The 17,413-nt window shown below is 49.9% G+C and overlaps 1 protein-coding gene and 1 long non-coding RNA gene across 9 annotated transcripts in view; one reads left to right on the top strand and one right to left on the bottom strand.

Moving 5' to 3' along the window:
• Positions 1–17,413, top strand: part of ADAR (adenosine deaminase RNA specific) — a 38,773-nt gene that overhangs the window by 9,069 nt on the left and 12,291 nt on the right. For 5 of the 8 annotated variants that reach the window (XM_077900855.1, XM_077900853.1, XM_077900854.1 and 2 more), the window contains 5 exons: positions 11,737–13,154; positions 14,688–14,871; positions 15,295–15,443; positions 15,980–16,124; positions 16,227–16,417. In XM_077900855.1, coding sequence (XP_077756981.1) covers positions 12,445–13,154; positions 14,688–14,871; positions 15,295–15,443; positions 15,980–16,124; positions 16,227–16,417 — 1,379 coding nt within the window. In that variant the 5' untranslated portion in view covers positions 11,737–12,444. Of the gene's footprint in view, positions 1–6,507; positions 6,721–11,736; positions 13,155–14,687; positions 14,872–15,294; positions 15,444–15,979; positions 16,125–16,226; positions 16,418–17,413 lie in introns of those variants that run through there. The other 3 variants (XM_077900852.1, XM_077900849.1, XM_077900850.1) reach the window with 2 other exon arrangements.
• Positions 2,414–7,255, bottom strand: LOC144315788 (uncharacterized). Its single transcript, XR_013381567.1, has 3 exons — positions 7,101–7,255; positions 6,245–6,391; positions 2,414–3,061 (listed from the first exon to the last, which is right to left on the bottom strand). It is a non-coding gene; the product is annotated as an uncharacterized LOC144315788 (long non-coding RNA).

Genomic DNA, 17,413 nt, shown 5'->3' with positions numbered 1-17,413 from the left:
GGCTGATTAATGTAAGGCAAGGCTCTAAATAGATTGTTTCCCCCCAAAAAGCCTCTGAATTGGCTGAGCTCCATGTTTTGACATACCCTTCCTCCCCTACAGTGCTTTTGGCGTCCTGTCCTGCATTGGGCCCATACATACACTGAGGTCTATTTAGGGAATATGGTTCTGCTCTGTCAGTCTTTAGCTCCATTCTTATATGATACCAGTACTGCCATGAATTAATTAGTGTAACTGTCTTCATTTTGTCAAATAGTGACTCCTTACTGCTCTAACCTCCTTAGATTTTGCAGTAAACTGTTATTTAATTTGGCTCTATTTGGCATTCATAGGCTGTTCCACTGTCCTATTTGGGGTTGGCATATCCTACTTAAGATATATATTCTTCAGCAGAGTTTTATACCTTTCCACATGTAGACTGTTCACATTTCTTGAGATTATTCCTAGATGTTTCTCTCTTCTTTTTTTTTTTTTGATGTTTTATTTGCTATTAAGAATATAGTATTTTTATCCTACATATAAGGAACAGGTTGTGTTTTGTGTATTTTTCTTATATCCAGCCATATTCCTTGACTGCTGTTGATTCTAAGAGTTTTTATTCTGCTGATCAGTTAGTTTTGATATTATCTGCACATAATCTGGTTTTTCTTTATATTTTAATTTACCTCATATTTCTGTTTTCCATTATAAAATACACTAGAATCTCCAAAGCAATTTTAATACCATATTTTTTTCATTCTAAGACTGTTGAACATAGAACATGCTACTGATTCAATAATAGCTTTTGGGGGCTACCATATGAAATGTACCGCACATTGTAATTCACATTACAATATCAGAAATGTTAGGAGTGCATCTCAGAATTGAAGAAATAAGATAATAGTAGTAATGGTGGCCCTCCTTATCTTATTTCTCATTTTAGTCGGAATGCTTAACCCATTTTATTTTTTCTTTTAAGATTTTATTTATTTATTTGGCATAGAGAGAACACAAGCAGGGGGAACAGCAGAGAAACAGAGAGAAGCAGACTCTCCACTGAGCAGGGAGCCTGACATGGGCTCATAGGATCATGACTTGAGCTGAAGGCAGACACTTAACCAACTAAGCTACCCACTCGCCCCTTTACCAATTTTATTTTATTTTATTTTATTTTATTTTATTTTATTTTATTTTATTTTATTTTATTTTATTTTATTATTTTTAAATTATTTATTTATTTATTTATGATAGGCACACAGTGAGAGAGAGAGAGGGGCAGAGACACAGACAGAGGGAGAAGCAGGCTCCATGCACCGGGAGCCTGACGTGGGATTCGATCCCGGATCTCCAGGATCGCGCCCTGGGCCAAAGGCAGGCGCTAAACCACTGCGCCACCCAGGGATCCCATCCAATTTTAAATATGATATTGGCTATTGGTTTATTGTATTTTTTCAAATGAAACAAAAGATGCTAATTGTGCTGCACAGTAATGAGAAAAGTATACTGTTTGGTTGAACTACAAATTGGAGATCATGGCTATGCAAGTCGTCTCTGACAGCTGGTCTGTTTCAGTTTTTTCCTTTGACAGCCCCAGGCATACAAGTCCCTGGCTGCAGAGCCAGGTCTGTGCTCATTTTGCACTTGGAGCTCCCTGGCTTGCCTCAACCATCAAGGATGGTGTAGTAATTTCCTGGAGCTGTAGTACAAGTTACCACAAATTTATGGCTCAAAACAACAGAAAACTGTTCTCACAGTTCTGGAGGCCAGAAATCAAATTAAATCACTGTGCTGAAATCACAGTGTCACAGGGCTGTGCTGCCTACAGAGGCTCTAGATGAGAATCCCCTTTTGGTGGCTGGTGGCTGCCTGCATTGCTTGCCTTGTGGCTGTAGCACTCCTGTCCTCAAGGTCAGCCTCTTCAAATCTCTCTCCACATCCTTTCTCTTGTGAGTTTGTCAATGCTGAAGGCCAGGCTGGCAAAGCCTTATTTATGTCTTCTGGGAATGACCCTGTAGACACCTGCAAAGGGCTCTAGTGCAGTGTCCAGAAAGTCAGTCCACTGAGCGTCTACAAGAACCTCTCAAGCTTGGCCCCTTTGGTTCCCAGTCTCCTCCTCAGTCTTCAGCTCTACAGCAACAGGAGGCGGGCAGAGTACATTTCTTCTAAGACTATTATGAAGATGGAATTAAAAACTGCTCAGCTAAGACTAGAGAGCTTAAAGAAAAAAGTGAAGTCAGCAGATTGCTTATTTAGTAAATTGGTCATTCAGGGAATTGACCATTCGGCAAAGGACTGCTCAGCAATTGGCTGTTGGTAACTAGGCTTCTTCCCCATGAAACAATGCAGAACTGAGGGGCATCGTGGGTCTGCCTAAGCACAAGCCTGCACCTGTCTCCTCTGCCTCATACAGGCAGTGAGATGGGGATATCACCTTTGCTGGGAGCTGGGACTGAGCCCGTCCACTTATAGGCTGGCTGCTAGGGAAGAAGAGAAGTCAAAAGTGAATGGGAGCCCCCCCCCCTTCTGTCATGGACCCTGACTTAGAAGAGCCCAGATGGGGGCCAGTAGCTGAAACTCTCTGTGTCAGCCAGAGCCAGACTGGAAGTCAGTCACATGGCATGTGCCAGGCCAGTCTGGCATGGGAGAGACAGATTGAGAGTGTCAGGAACTGATGCATAAAGTCACAAGAAGGTTATCTTGTGGAGTTTTAGAAGACTAAATATACATGAATGGTTTAAACTTCCATGTGAAATATTTAGCACAGGCCTGGTAGCCTTTATTCTTATACGGTTTTGACATTATTACTAATGTTGTATCTTTCCTGTATGAGAACACCTGCTATCACAATGCCTGGTGCCTGTAGATAGTTGATAAATACCACTTTTCTTTCATTTACCCAACTTTGATTGGGTACAGGCAGTTCCTGCTAGTGGAAGTGCTATTAGAGACGTCCGTGTCTTCTGGGGTACTTGAGACATCTCTTACCTTGTTGCAACTTCAAAAGCCAGTCTAGTCATTAACATCAGATGTCAGCATAAATACAGTTGCGGAGCACTGCTCAGCTGTTGGACAAGTCACCGATCTACAAGCAGAAAGTCTTACAGGTTATCAAAGCAAGTGGGTTATTTTGAATAAACACTAGCACATCCATGCATAAATGTGCATAAAGCCCAAGTGTGTAACTCAGTGAACTATGGGAAATCAGCTAATATTCGTAGCTCTGTGAATTACTTACTATGGATTTCCTAGGACTTAAGAACAGGAGTTTATTTATGTGCATGTCCTGTTGGGAAATAAATGATGCGGTAGTAGTTAAAAGTAACTTAGTAATTTATTACTTTTTTAAATAACATGTTTAAAACATGTATGTTTTAACATGTATGTATGCTAAGTAGCATACATTCACAGGCAGTACATTTGTGTTGCAGCATGGCTATATGAGCAAATATTGAAGGAGTTCTCAGATGTCTGCCATACAAAAGGGACATAGATGGTTCAGTTAGATGTAGCCTATATGTGCATAAAGTCTGGCTATAGGAAATGACGGAGTGAAAGGACTGTTGGAAATATGCCTCCCTGCACACAGTCAGGTTATACATAATAAGCCAAATTAATCATTTCAAAGCCAGACTAACATTTATAGTTCAAAAACAAAGACAGCAGAGATTGGAGACTAAAGCCAGCCCAGCAGACCAACCAATAACACCTCCTTCCCCATCGCTGAGGAAGTACAACCCACAGAGGCACACAGGGAGCCAGCAGCCAGATGGGGAAGCCAGACTTTCAGATGCTGAGGGAGGGGCCTTTTTACGCATACCTTATTTTCCATGGTAACTCATTTAGGTGGTTGCTAGAAAGTAGCCCTAGGTGGTATGTGCAGAGGAAGACTTGCATTTGGGGTACTTCCCAAGCAGACACTCATGGGCCCCAGAGGAAGCACCTGGGTGTTCATGGTGCTTTTTTCCCAGAGGAAGCATGGGAAAGGTAGGCGCCTATGAATTACCGTTACAGGATTGAGGGCAGGTTTTTGGCTTGTTTGTATTTTGGTTAATTTTTTTAAAGTGCTTCATCCAACTTGTCTAGTCCGAACAATAGGGTAGCACAAAGATTGACATCACTGCCTCACAACTGTGTGGGAGCCAAAGCAGTCACTGAGGGGTGATGGATACTCATGAGGTAAACCGTCTGCAGGTGCTGGAGCTGCTGGGGGTGAAGGACAGTGCATGCTCAGCCTCTCGGGGAGCACATCTTCCCTTCTTCCGCACCGCAGCCTGTGGCAGGTTAAAAAAGATGGAGATGGCAGTGGGGCAGCTTTCCCTGCACAGTAGTTGTGATGGAGGCTTTTCTAGACCATTATTGTGGAAGGATCAAAGGCTGTGGGATTGCTTAGCCCAAAGCAGGAAAACAGAGGTAAGACCTACCACATTTTACTTATGTGGAAAATAGAACATAGGGAGACTCTATTGTTGTTTTTAACCTTTTCCAGTTGTGAAATATAGCACATCCATGCATAAATGTGCATAAAGCCCAAGTGTGTAACTCAATGAACTATGGGAAAGCAGCCAGTATTCATAGCCACCACCCATGTCAAGAACTAGAATATCACCAGCACCCAGGATATTCCTTCCTCCCTGGAGGTAATCCCATCCTGGCTTTTGTGCGGTGCCTACTACAGGTTTGCCCCATTTGGGACTTCATGTGGGTAGAACCAGTGTGTACATGATTTCTTTTGCTCACTGTCACGTTTTCATAATTACCCACTTTACTGCTTGGGGTTACAGTTCTTTCACATTTGCTGCTATATAATACTCTGTCATCAGCATGTGCCACCATTCAGCCATTTAACTTTTCATGGACATTTGGGATGTTTCCAGGCTGGGAGCTGTTACAAGTAAGGTAACTCTGAACTCTGTGTACATGTATCCAGGTCTGGAAGTGGAACTGCTGAACTGTAGGGAGTGAATCTTCATACCTTCCTACATTGTGGGAAACTGGTTTCCCATAGTGATAAGGGGCTGCTCTGCACCCTGGCCCCTGCCTGGCCTGGTCCAATCCGACGGTGGAGGTGCCTCTCTAGGGGACAGGCAGTCACTCTCTGTGGCCTTTCTTGTATTTCCCTGACACAGTGAGATTGTACCACTTTGTCGGTTTGCCCGTCTTTTCAGTTTCTTCTTAGGAAATTCCTTTCTTTCTACCCAGTAGTCTGTTAGTTACCTAACCAGCCCTCTAAAGGTCACTGTGTGTGTGTGTGTGGGGGGGGTGTGAGGATGTAGAACACCCATTCCCTGCTTGGAGGAGAAGTCGCTCAAGGCAGATACATAACCATAGCATTGTGATCCTTGCTGAGGGCCATTCTTCACCACCAGGCTGTTTAGCAGAGAAGGCATATCCTCAGTGCCAAACACTTCACAGGGCACACACTAGGTGCTTTGGCAAGTTCTGTTAAATGAGGCATTTTCAGAGGATGGCAGAAGTGCTCTAGTAGGGTAAGTGCTGAGTCATGGGGAAGCACAAAACAAGGAACTACAGACTGCACCCATTCCTCAACCCAGAGTAGGTGAGGCTTTCCTAGGAGGTAATAGCTTCATCAAGCAGATCTTGAAAGACTGTTTCATCAGAAGGAGTATAAGACATACATTCTAGGCCAAGGAATAAATGTGCAAAGGCACAGAATGGAGAAAGCACAGCACACAGGAAATGTGAAATTGGGATGATGAATACTTGGAAGGTGGATGCTCAGAGTGGACCAGCTGGACCTGATGCTGGGAAGGGCTGCCTTGTGAATCTCACAGACAGTGGGGACGAAGTGGAAGTCAAACACAGAGAATCAGTTCCTCACTGGGGAGGGATGGGGACTATCTATCACCAAAATTGATGGCTTGGACAAAATAGAGGAAATATATAAGCCTATCATGAAATCACTTTGGGAAGTCATGGCCAGGGTGATGCAGAATAAGGCCTGGATTTATCAGCAGCACGTCTTAAGCCTCAGTTTCTACATCTGTAATTCGGGAATCATGCCTCTCTGGCAGAGCTGTGACCAGGAAGGAGGTAGTGCCTGGAGAGTACTTAACCCTTGCCTGAGGAGAAAGGAACATGTGCTGGGCCTGTTTCATGATGTAGACCCTAAAATATGCCCATGCTGTTGTTGGTTTAAGTTCGTTTATAACATGCTGGGAATGTGAACAAATGGTCCAGAGTGGGAACTAGTCATCTGAAGAGAGCTACCCCCACCCCGTCATCACCACACTAGTGCTGGACTCACAGGCAGAGGCCAGAGCCTCAGGCTGTTTCTGCAGAGCCGGGGCACAGCAAGGCTTTGTTTCCTTCTGCTCTGTGCCTTGTATTCCTGCGTGGGGCAATGCATGCATTTAGCTGCTTTTCTATAGAAAGGTTATCTTGTCCCAACGTCCTGCAAGAAAAGGATTAGATTGGAATAGGTGTGAAAGCAGATGGCTCCTGCTGGCTCGGTTCAAGCCCCTCCTCCCTGCTAAACTTTCCAAAGGGGAAGTCCTTCAGAAGAAACGAAAGTGAAATTGAACCTGGGCCATTTCGCCTCCCCACCAGGCCGCCTGCCCAGGCTGTTTACTACGCTGCTGACCCCCAGTGGGGCACTTGGCGTCTGCTCAGCAGGCGGGTGGCCAGCCCACCTGGGGAGGGCCGCCTGGGTGGGGTGGCGGGGAGGGAGGTCGCCAGCTCTGCCCCGGGACATGCATCCAGGAAGCCATGGACCCCAGAAAGGTAAGCCAGCCAGGCCGCCTCAATGCAGACCTTGCTGGCCTGCGCGTCTCGGACCTGAGTGTGCTGTGTGTGCCTGTGTGCGTGGGCTTGTGTGTGTATATGCTTGTGTGTGCGCGTGCTTGTGTGAGCATGCGCCATGTTCTAGGAATTTGCCTCCTGCCTGTTAATCCCTCGGAGCTGAGCAGTACGGGGAAGGACGCTTTAGGGGAGGTTGCGCAGGGGTCAGAGGAGCAGAGCCCCGGCCTAGGCAGCCCTCTCCCTTTCTGCAAGGGCCCAGTGTTAGCGCCTCTTGGGCAACACGCTTCATTCTTACCCACCCCCTCTCTGCACCCTTTCCACTTCCTTTAGGCTTCTGGGAAAAGAAAAATAGCCCTTCTTACCTATAGGAGAAAGTTTGTACAGAGCAGCTGTATTCATTATTCTAAAACCTGGAAAAGCCTACTTGCCCTTCAACAGATGATTGGATTAGCAGAGTGGGTAGCACGATGGTATACTGCTAGGCCAGAAAGGAAGAGGAAGCTGCTGGTCCCACGACTAGAACTTCACATTCCCTCTGCGCCGCAGAAGAGGCCAGGCTCAAAGACAATAAGCTTACAGGTCCTTTTACACGACACTGTAGGAAGAACAAAGCTAGAGGCATAGAAACAGGAGGCAGCTGGGGGAAGGACTGATGGCATAGTGCATGAGAACCTTCTGGGGAGATGGAAACTGATGAAGTTTTGGAATATAGGCGAGGCCCAAAGCGGACGACCAGGAAAGAATTCTTGAGATGTCTTTGGTGCAAAATGGTGGTTTTATTAAAGCCCTGGGACGGGACCCGTGGGCAGGAAGAGCTGCTGCCCCAGGGTTATGAGGGGTGGCTGATTATATACCTGGGAGTTGGAGGGGTTTGGCGATAGCGTACTCTCTGAGGAATTTTGGGAGCAAGGTTTCCAGGACCTTGAGGGGGCTAGCTGTGGTTGGGGAAAGGTTATTACCGTCTGATAAACCCTGAGTCATGAGACCCTTCAGATGGATATCGGTGGGCCATGTGCTTGGGGGATGACTGCCAACATGTATCTTAGGAGGTAGAGATAAAGGAAATTTCTAAAGGAATTTTTATATGTTAAAGTAGACTTACAGGCTTCGGGGGGTCGGGCTAAGATTGCCTTTTGCCCTCAGCAAAGTATGAACATCGAGGCAGTGGAGTCCGTCGAGGAATGTCCCTTTGCCTGTTTCAAAGACTTGTCAATATGCTGTCTCAGGCTCATGCCTTGTCCTCAGCTAGCCCTATGTTCCCCCATCAGAAACGTCCTGTACTTTGATGGTGGCGGCAGTTACAGGGCTGTATATGCTTGGACTCCATACAGTCAAAACTCAGAGTAATACACTAAAAAGATAAACTTTATTATGTAAATTATACTTCCATTTTTAGATGCTATATCCCTTCCTTGAGAGGATTAGGGACACCTGACCGGAAGGAAAAGCATTTCTTCACACATACCCATATATGACCCTGTGGAGCCTGTGTGGTAAAAGTGGAGGCTCAGCTCTTGATCCTAAATGTGTGAGATTAGATAAAAGTGAAATGGGTAGGGCCGTGAATGTGAAGTGACTGGGAGATGTTGAGGGATTTAGGAAGGATCCCCACGGGCTCACTCTCCCATTCAGTGGCTTTTCACATGGCTGTTCTCAAGCCATGCTTTGGCTTGGCTTTCAAGAGACCTAAGGGGTAGAAAGCACTCACCCTGTAAATTCCTTAAAATAACTGTTGTAAACAAATACACATACACTCTTCTTCCTTCTGTCTCGTGTTCACTGTGGTGTGCTCACACATGCACATAAGATGGGGCTTTTCCTTTTGGTTCCAAAATGAGCTTATAGCCTAACTGTTCTTTTTCAACTTGCTTCTTTGTTGTTATTTAATTTAACATTGTATCATTACTAAATTTTCTCCAGGTGAATATGAAACACATTGTTTAGAAAAAAAAATACTGTTCCATAACATAAATGTGTCATAAGACGATTCGGCTCCTCTTCTATAGTTGGACATTCAAATATTTTGCAGGTTTTAGCCAAATAGCAGCAGTTTAAATTGACATTTAGCAAGAAGCTGACTTTAACCACTTTGCAAAAACAATTGTTTTACCAGAGTCACTCCAACAGCTAGTGGGAAAATCCCAAAAGTCCGTGTGATGATGCTGTTAGATGGAAGAGTTGCACCTCTGGGGCATCTTGTTTCCCCAGTCTAGTACCTCAGATGTTGGGTCAAGATCATGCTAGAGGTGCAGAGATGACATAGACATGTCCTCACGCCCCTGGGAGCTCACTGTGAGGTAGACTGCCCCCACCCCCATCCCCAACTCATCCCTGATGGAGACTTTCGGGAGTGGAGGCTCGAGTATAATTTCTGCAGCACTTGATATTGGTAATCACCTTGCAGGTACACCACAATCTATATGTGCTGTTAAAAGAAAAAAGCAGGGATCCCTGGGTGGTGCAGCGGTTTAGCGCCTGCCTTTGGCCCAGGGCACGATCCTGGAGACCCGGGATCGAATCCCACATCGGGCTCCCGGTGCATGGAGCCTGCTTCTCCCTCTGCCTGTGTCTCTGCCTCTCTCTCTCCCTGTGACTACCATAAATAAATAAAAATTAAAAAAAAAAAAAAAAGAAAAAAGCAGTAGTAAAGTACAGATAAAAGGTAAAGTAAGTGGTATAATAGGAGTTGAGAGGGAGGGGTTCAAGGAGAGGAAACTCCCATGGGCTGCAAGTCAGAAAAGTCTCCAGAAGGAGTAGCAGTGATGGAGATCTCTAAGGGAAGGGTCAGAGCTGCCCCGGGGCAGCAGATACATGGTTGGGCACGCTGGGTTGGAGCAGAGGGGTGCAGAGATGAAGGCTTTGTGCAGCCTTATGAGAAGTAATTAGGGGCTGGCGCTGGAAAAAGACACATTTATGAGAAACTACGGGGTGGGGGCAAACAAGATCATGCTTAGCAACTACATAGTGGACATGGATGGCAAGGGAGGAAGGCCAGGGGCAGAGCTGGCTCCGGTTTCACGTAACAACCACGAGGGGAATCCTGCCATCAGCAGTTGTAATAGAAGGGCTAGGTTGAGGGGAAAGGTTAGTTTGGTTCAGATTATGTGTGTTTGAGGTCATGAGGGGTATCTACGTGGACAGATTGGGTGTTTAGAAATTCGAGTTTTAGCTTTACAAGGTGGTGGCTGGAGGGAGGAGATTTGAACACTGGAAGGCTGATAACCCGGGGAAGGAGGAAGGAGCCTTAGACAAAATCTTGGGGACCAATGATACAGAAGGGAAGAAAGGAACTTGGACAGACAGATAAGGGATGGGAGACCCAGGGGCCGTGTAGCAAGGCCATGGGAGAGGCGTCTGTAAGCACACTCTTCATCCACTATGAGCCCTTGTACGCTTGCCAAACTGAGCTGACCTCCGAGTGAGGACCAGGGCTTCCACACTGTCCGCATCCTACCGCAGTGTGTGGGGACCCCAGAGTAAGCAGAGGGGACAGGGCCCTAGGGTAGGAGGGAGCTGGCCACAAGGATATGGAAGCCTTGGGAACAGCTGAGCCCCAGTCACAGTAGCCACTAGCACAGCAGTCCCTCCAGAGCACAGATGGAAGCTGTAGAAACACAGGAAAGTCACTGTCAGAAAAGAGCAGGACTCCCCAGACTGCAACCCCCACGCAGGGCTTTGTTTGACAAGTTGTGTGCCATGGCCTTGCCACTGCCCCTGGACATCTGTGTGGTCCTTTCCTGGAAAGAGCTCCAGGGTCTGAGGAGTGGAGGTGGCCCCAGCTAGAGGAGCAGGGAGATAGAATGAAGGGCAGACAGGCCACTAGTGTGGCCGAAGGAGGGAGGTAGGGGCCATGAAGGAACCCTGCAGTGAGGGCACCACCAACCTAACTGAGAGCCTAATTGACCGGGTGGGGGTGGTGGCTGAAGTTCTAGTAGGCAGGGCACAGCTGCCTGCTGGTCCCTAGAGCCTTCAGAAATTCCAACAGGGGAGGGGACAAGCCTGAGGAAACACTGTTGCTCCCTGTCACCCCTGCCCCCTGGGTCCCTTAAATGCCTCCTGCCACTACCCCTCACACACACACAGCACCTGGGAAAGAGGACAAGAACTGGTCCATGTGGTAGCAGAAGAGGTCACAGGTGCTCAGTGTCCTGGGAGAGCTGTGACAGTGCCACAGCCTGTGCTCCAGAGAATGGGAGGCTGGGTGACATGAGGTGAAAGCTGTCCTTGAGAGGCAGTAAAGGGAGTGTGGGAGAGGGGACGGCCACAGCACATATCCCAGGGAGGCCAGGGTGGTTTGGGTGACAGTGCCCAATGTCCCTTCTAAGCCTGGGTGCTGCACTGAAGCATGAGGACAGTGTGTGCTTTTTCCCTGAGGATACTGTAATCTGGGCCTCCTGGGGGGGGGGGGGTGACACGTGAAGCTGCAAGGTCCGGTTGTCCTTCCCCAGCTGGAAGGAGGCCCTGTGGTGGCCTCGGAGGACTGGGGATCCGGCCATCCCACCCATGCGCATCTTTCCATTGTCCCCGCCGTCCAGATGCTGGATTCAGGAGACCTGGGGCCCCATGGAGACTGCTTCCTCATCCCTTGACTCCCTTGGCATTTTGAGGTGGTTGTTCTGCTTTGTGTTTAAAACAAAATGGTACTTATTTGTTTTTATCTTAAAAGGTTAATTACTTTGCAGAGTGGACAGCTTCATTCTTAACCCCCTAAAATCCTGGGAAGGGGGAGAGAATGCTTGAGGGTAGCTTAAAAGGCCCTGCAGCGGTGGCAGCGCCCCGCGTGCTCCTGGCAGCTTTGCCTCCTGCCCCCCATTCTTCCCTGTGGTGGTCCCAGGCAATGCTGGGGGGGCCCAGGCCCCCCGTTGCTGGTTCCCATGGCCACCTCTGCCCTCACCTCTGTGCCCGCTGGGAGTCCAATGTGGTGCCCTTAGACAGAGAAGGAACAGGCACACCACTGTGGTCCAGATTCACTTTCTTTTCCATCTTCTCGTTCTGCAGGGGTGTCCCCTCAACAGATACCAACCCCATCCATTTCAAGGCTATGAGCACAGCAAGCCTGGACTCCAATGGCCAGGCCCGAGATCTTATCCGAATAGTTTCCAGGTCCAGCAAATAGAGTTTCTCAAGGGGCTGCTCCCTGCAGCACCCCTAACTGGAAGACAGGCACCGTCACTGCCACCATTTGTCCCTGGACTTGGGCCGAGGTTTCCAGGACCACCTTCCAGAAGCAGGGAACTGGGGACCTCAGGTATCCCCAGGGGCGTGCCTCCCAGAAGTCAGGTGCTCCAGAGGGAGTCTCTGTGTCTTTCCCCACGCAGCAGGACTGTACCGTGGAGAGGTGTCGACTGGCTCTCCTCACATTTCCAGGAACTAGGCATCAGCCAGGGCGAGGAGGAGAGAGTCTTAGAGCTCTTGCGGGGGCTCGGAGAAGGGAAGGCTGCCACAGCCCATGATCTGGCTGCAAAGTTCAGAGTCCCGAAGAGGGAAATCAATCGAGTTTTATATTCTCTGGCAAAGAAGGGTCAGCTGCATCGGGAGGCAGGAACACCCCCTCTGTGGAGAATCGCCACGCAGGCTGGGAACCGGCACAGCCAAGTAGCCAGTGTATACGCTCGTCGACAGGAAGCTCCAGACTCAGAGCCCAGCTTGGAGACTGAAGACAGAAGCTTCAAGTCTGCCTCAGAAGCTCCTTCTGAGCCTTTTGACATGGCTGAGCTCAAGGAGAAAGTTTGCGACTACCTGTTTAACGTGTGCAGCTCCTCTGCCCTGAACTTGGCTAAAAATATTGGCCTCACCAGGGCCCGAGACGTAAATGCTGTGCTGATTGACCTGGAAAGGCAGGGCGATGTCTACAGGCAAGGGACAACGCCCCCCATATGGTATCTGACTGATAAGAAGCGAGAGCGGATACAAATGAAGAGAAATGCAGACCTCGGCCCCGAGACCATCCCAGCTGCTGTGCCTGAGACCAAAGGAGATGCTGTGGCCTCCCGTCACGTAGCCGCGCCAGCCGCCTCGGACGGTGTGGCGGCCGTAGAAGTGCAGAATGGGCAGGAACCTGTCATAAAGCTGGAGAACAGGCAGGAGGCTGTGCCAGAGCCAGTAAAACCGAAGCCGCCTGCCCATGACAATGGCCCCTCAAAAACAGGGTATGTTGACTTTGAAAATGGCCAGTGGGCCACAGACGACATCCCAGATGACTTGAATAGTATCCACGCGGCACCAGGTGAGTTTCGAGCCATCATGGAGATGCCCTCCTTCTACAGCCACGGCTGGCCACGGTGCTCACCCTACAAGAAACTGACAGAGTGCCAGCTGAAGAACCCCATCAGCGGGCTGCTAGAGTATGCTCAGTTCGCTAGTCAGACCTGTGAGTTCAACCTGCTAGAGCAGAGCGGACCGCCCCATGAGCCTCGGTAAGAGACCGCCCAGGAGCCGTCCGGGGTCGGGGTCAGGTGCTCCTGCCCCTGACGCCAGAGCAGCCTCTCAACTCGGGGTGGCCCCCACCTCTTCGCTTTGCCTCTCTGCCTTTTGGCTAAACTGCCCCCCTTGGCCCTCCCTCCAGATCTGGAGCAGGAAACGTAGGCCTTGCACCAGCTGGAATGCTGGCTGAGCAGTAAGGAGGCTGACCCTTGGGCTGGGAGGCAGCTTATTGGACTAGCTTCCATGCCTCCAGGTGTCAGCCTGGAGGGAATGAAGCCTGGACCCCCTCCCACCCTCTTCCATGGACCTTTCTCTAATTGGAGTTACCCAGAGGACACAGGAGCTGGTGGGTCAGGGCAGGGCCCAGCCACCCACTGCTCAGCTCCTGCCAGGAAAGGGTAGCATCACAAGTTGACGGGCCTATTAAAGGTGGCAATTCGAGTGCACCATGCTTTTCTCCTTTGAGCAGCCGGCTCACGCCTACACCCCTGCAGGCCTGCAAACAGATAGGGCTGCCAAAGGGCCTAGGGCAGGGCTGGCAGCACAGGATAGAGGCTGTACACCACCACCAGAGAGCAGGTCGGGGGGGTGGGGTGCAGTTCCATGAACCTTTACGTTAGCCACGGGCTGGTTTCCAAGGGCATGGCTTCCCGGCTGTGACCCCCGTTCCTTATGTCAACCGTCTTCATGACAGGGATGGCATTGCAGGAGACCTGTTCCAAGAAGGGTGTGTCTGTGTGGAGACCAGGCCAGGACTGACTCTTCTGGATAGAGGTTGGGTGGCACTTGTGCTTTTTTTTCCCTCCACACCTTCCCCACAACTGAGGGAGAGTAGTAGGTATTGTAGGTAACCTTTCTTTGGACTCCAGCTGTAAGAAACATTGGTGCCATATTCAGACCTTTCAGAAGACCCAGGAAATGAGAAATGTGACCTACTTTTTAAATGAGATCCCAGATTGAACAGAGAGCCAAACAAATTTGAAACCTTGAGCACAGGAAGTCCAAGCTAAGTCCAGAGGCCTAAACCGGAGGCTTCTTGGTAGATGCCATTCAGCTCAGGCTGCAGACACGGAGCTGTAGCGGGACTCAACTAGACAGTGAGAGTGCCGGGGCTGGGAGCAGGCGCCAAGGATGGGCAGGTGCCTGATGTCTGGGGAAGGATGGGCAGGTACCTGATGTCTGGGGCGTCTGGGGCATGAGGCTCAGGAACCCTCACTCCCTCTAGGAGCTGCCCTAGAGTTGGCTAGTCGACCACAGCTGCTTTAGAACCAAGACCGTAGTGGTGATTTTAGCTCATCATCTTCTGTACAGTTTCTGTCTTAACTCATTGCTAAGAGGTAGCAGGTCTCCCCTGCACTGTGTCTGCTCTCCAGAGCTCTGGGGAGAGAGTCCCTGGCTGCTTTGTTTCCGGAAGGCAGGGACTGAGCCCCTCTTTATCAGGGGAGGCTCCAGGGTGCAGGGCCCTATGGAGAGGGCGGCAGGGATGGCTGGGCCTGTGCTCACACGTCTACTCACTTTCTGTCAAGATTTAAATTCCAAGTCATCATTGGTGGCCGAGAGTTCCCCCCAGCTGAAGCTGGCAGCAAGAAGGTAGCCAAGCAGGATGCAGCCCTCAAAGCCATGACAATCCTGCTTGAGGAAGCGAGAGCCAAGGACAGTGGAAGACCAGAAGAACCCTACGACTGCTCCATGGAGAAGGGATCTGAGAAGGTAGGCATCCTGCCCTCTGGGAGGCTGCTGTGCGCTGCCCACATCCCCAATGTAGTGACATGTCAACTGACTGCCACAGGTGGTCTGAACACAAGCAGCTGGCCCCCTCCCGCCTTGGCCCCATTTCAGCTGCACTCCCCCCTCACACCCAGCATTCCTGTTTGCCCACCTCCCAGCCCAACTGGAATTACAGGTTCCAGGCTTAGAAACAAACTTAACGATGACCCAATCCAAGTTCCATTGTTAGCAGATAAGACATGAGACCCAAAACGTTCCAGTAGCTCACCCTTTCCTGCCCAGAAACCCCCTCAACCCCCTTCCCTTGGAAAGCTAGCCCTTGCGGGTACTCAGCCCTCACTGTTCTCTACCAGGATGGCCTGGCCTGTGGTTTCTCAGCTTTCTTCTGTGTCTCGTTCTCTCCAGACTGCAGAGGCCCAGCCCAGCACCCCTTCAGCGACATCCTTCTTTTCTGGGAAGAACCCCGTCACTACCTTGCTTGAGTGTGTGCACAAGCTGGGGAGTTCCTGTGAATTCCGCCTCCTGTCCAGAGAAGGCCCTGCCCATGACCCCAAGTACATCTCTTGTGTCATGTATCTCCACTGAGGTTTTCTCAGACGAGAGATACATTCTTCTGCTTGCCTCCTGAGAGATGGCAGATTAACCCACTGAGCAGCCACACCTGTTTGCAGTATGGAAAGTGGGGAGCCGCAAGGCATGCTTGCTGCTGTGGAGCAGACAGTCTGGGATTAGGAACTCAGAGGGCGAAGCAGGGACCAAGCACTAGGGAGACTCTCAGCTTGGCAGTTATGGTGGCGAGTCTGAAAGGCAGCCTCGGCTCCGCACACCGACGTGTTCACGAGGAGGGCTCCCCGGAGGAGGCACAGCCAGCTTGATGCTCACATGTTACATTGGGGTCAGCCAGGCTGAGAGGCCGGGGGTAGAGGAGGGTGGAGGGTGCTGACTTGTCGAGGCAGAGGGGCTGTGTGGCCAAGGCCCAGGGGCGATGGGTGTGAAGCCGTGCCAGGTGGTAGAGGATGGCCCAGTGGGGGTGAGGTGGGTCTTTCCTGTCAGCACCTCTTTAACCCTGGCCCTTCTGCTCTCTTGCCAGGTTCCAGTACTGTGTCGCCATGGGAGCCCATACTTTCCCCACCGTGAGTGCCCCCAGCAAGAAGGTGGCCAAGCAGATGGCCGCAGAGGAAGCCATGAAGGCTCTGCATGGAGAGGCAACCAGCTCGGCCACTTCTGAAACCCAGGTGGGCCGTTGGAGCGACCGCGCAGCTCAGGCCCGCCCACGCGTCCCTCTTCATGTCCGAGAGTGCTCATGGCTCCTCTCTGTGTGACCAATTCTCCTTCAGCCCGGGGGCACGAACACAGAGTCGTTTGATAACCTGGAGTCTGGGATGCCCAACAAGGTCAGGAGGATTGGTGAGCTGGTCAGATACCTGAACACCAACCCCGTGGGTGGCCTGTTAGAGTACGCCCGCTCCCACGGCTTTGCAGCTGAGTTCAAGTTGGTCGACCAGTCCGGCCCTCCACATGAGCCCAAGTGAGTGTCCAGGCCCCAACACGGCCACATGCACCCCGGGGAGGGGGCGAGGAAGGGCAGTGGGACCACGGTGCCGGGAGGGTGGGCCCCAGAGGACCCGCAGTGGCCGTCCAGAGAGTAGTCACTCTTGCAGCAAGTATGCTCCTTTTTAATGTTTCTAGCTAATTTTAGTTTTTAAAGGAATATGTATATGCATAGAAAATCGTTGAGGCTGGTTGAAATCGTCTGCAGAGAAAGTGCCCTTTCTGTCTCAGTGCTGGTTCCTCCCTAGACTCATCCTGGTAACAGTTTCTTGAGTACTTCTAGAAGTTTCCATGCATATATTGGTACATTTTCTTTTCGTTTTGCTTTTTAAACAAAAATAAGCATCAGTCCTCTCTCCATCCAATACCCGGCCCCCTTACTTACCACTGAGACTGAAGGTCATCATGTATCTCAGATACACACACCTATCAGACTTCTTTTATAGCTACATATTTCTGTATTTTTCCTGAATTTTTTTTTTTTTTTAAACCTACGCTCTACACCCAAAGTGGGCTCATTGTGAGTCCAAGATCAAGAGTCACACACCCCGTGGACTGATCTGGCCAGGCACCGCCTACAGCCACATGTTTTGTTGAATAGATACTTTTACAGCTTTAAAGTTGTTTTATCAAGCAAGAGGTCTTTCCTAAAACAGACGCCCACGTATCCACCACCTAGTTTAAGAAAGAGAACATTGCTATTGGTGTCGAAGGCTTTTCATTACGGATTTAAGCAGCATCCAGCACCATGTGGGTTGGACAATGTCTTGCTCCTAGAAGCACTCTCCATGTCTGAGTCTGCTCGCATGTGCAGGCATGTCCAAGGCAGACATTTTCAGGAGAGGGATTTCTGGGCAATAGGGCACGTATAGTTTTTTTAAGGGTTTTGTTTGCTCTCCCCTCCTAGGCATCCCAACACAACAAAATGTGATAACTTCACATGTCTGTGCATCCTTCCAGAGCATCTTCATAC

Source organism: Canis aureus, chromosome 6, assembly GCF_053574225.1.
Source record: "Canis aureus isolate CA01 chromosome 6, VMU_Caureus_v.1.0, whole genome shotgun sequence".
NCBI classification, from domain to species: domain Eukaryota; kingdom Metazoa; phylum Chordata; class Mammalia; order Carnivora; family Canidae; genus Canis; species Canis aureus.
The sequence above is the reverse complement of the archived record's forward strand: the minus strand, read 5'-3'. Positions and strand labels throughout refer to the sequence as shown.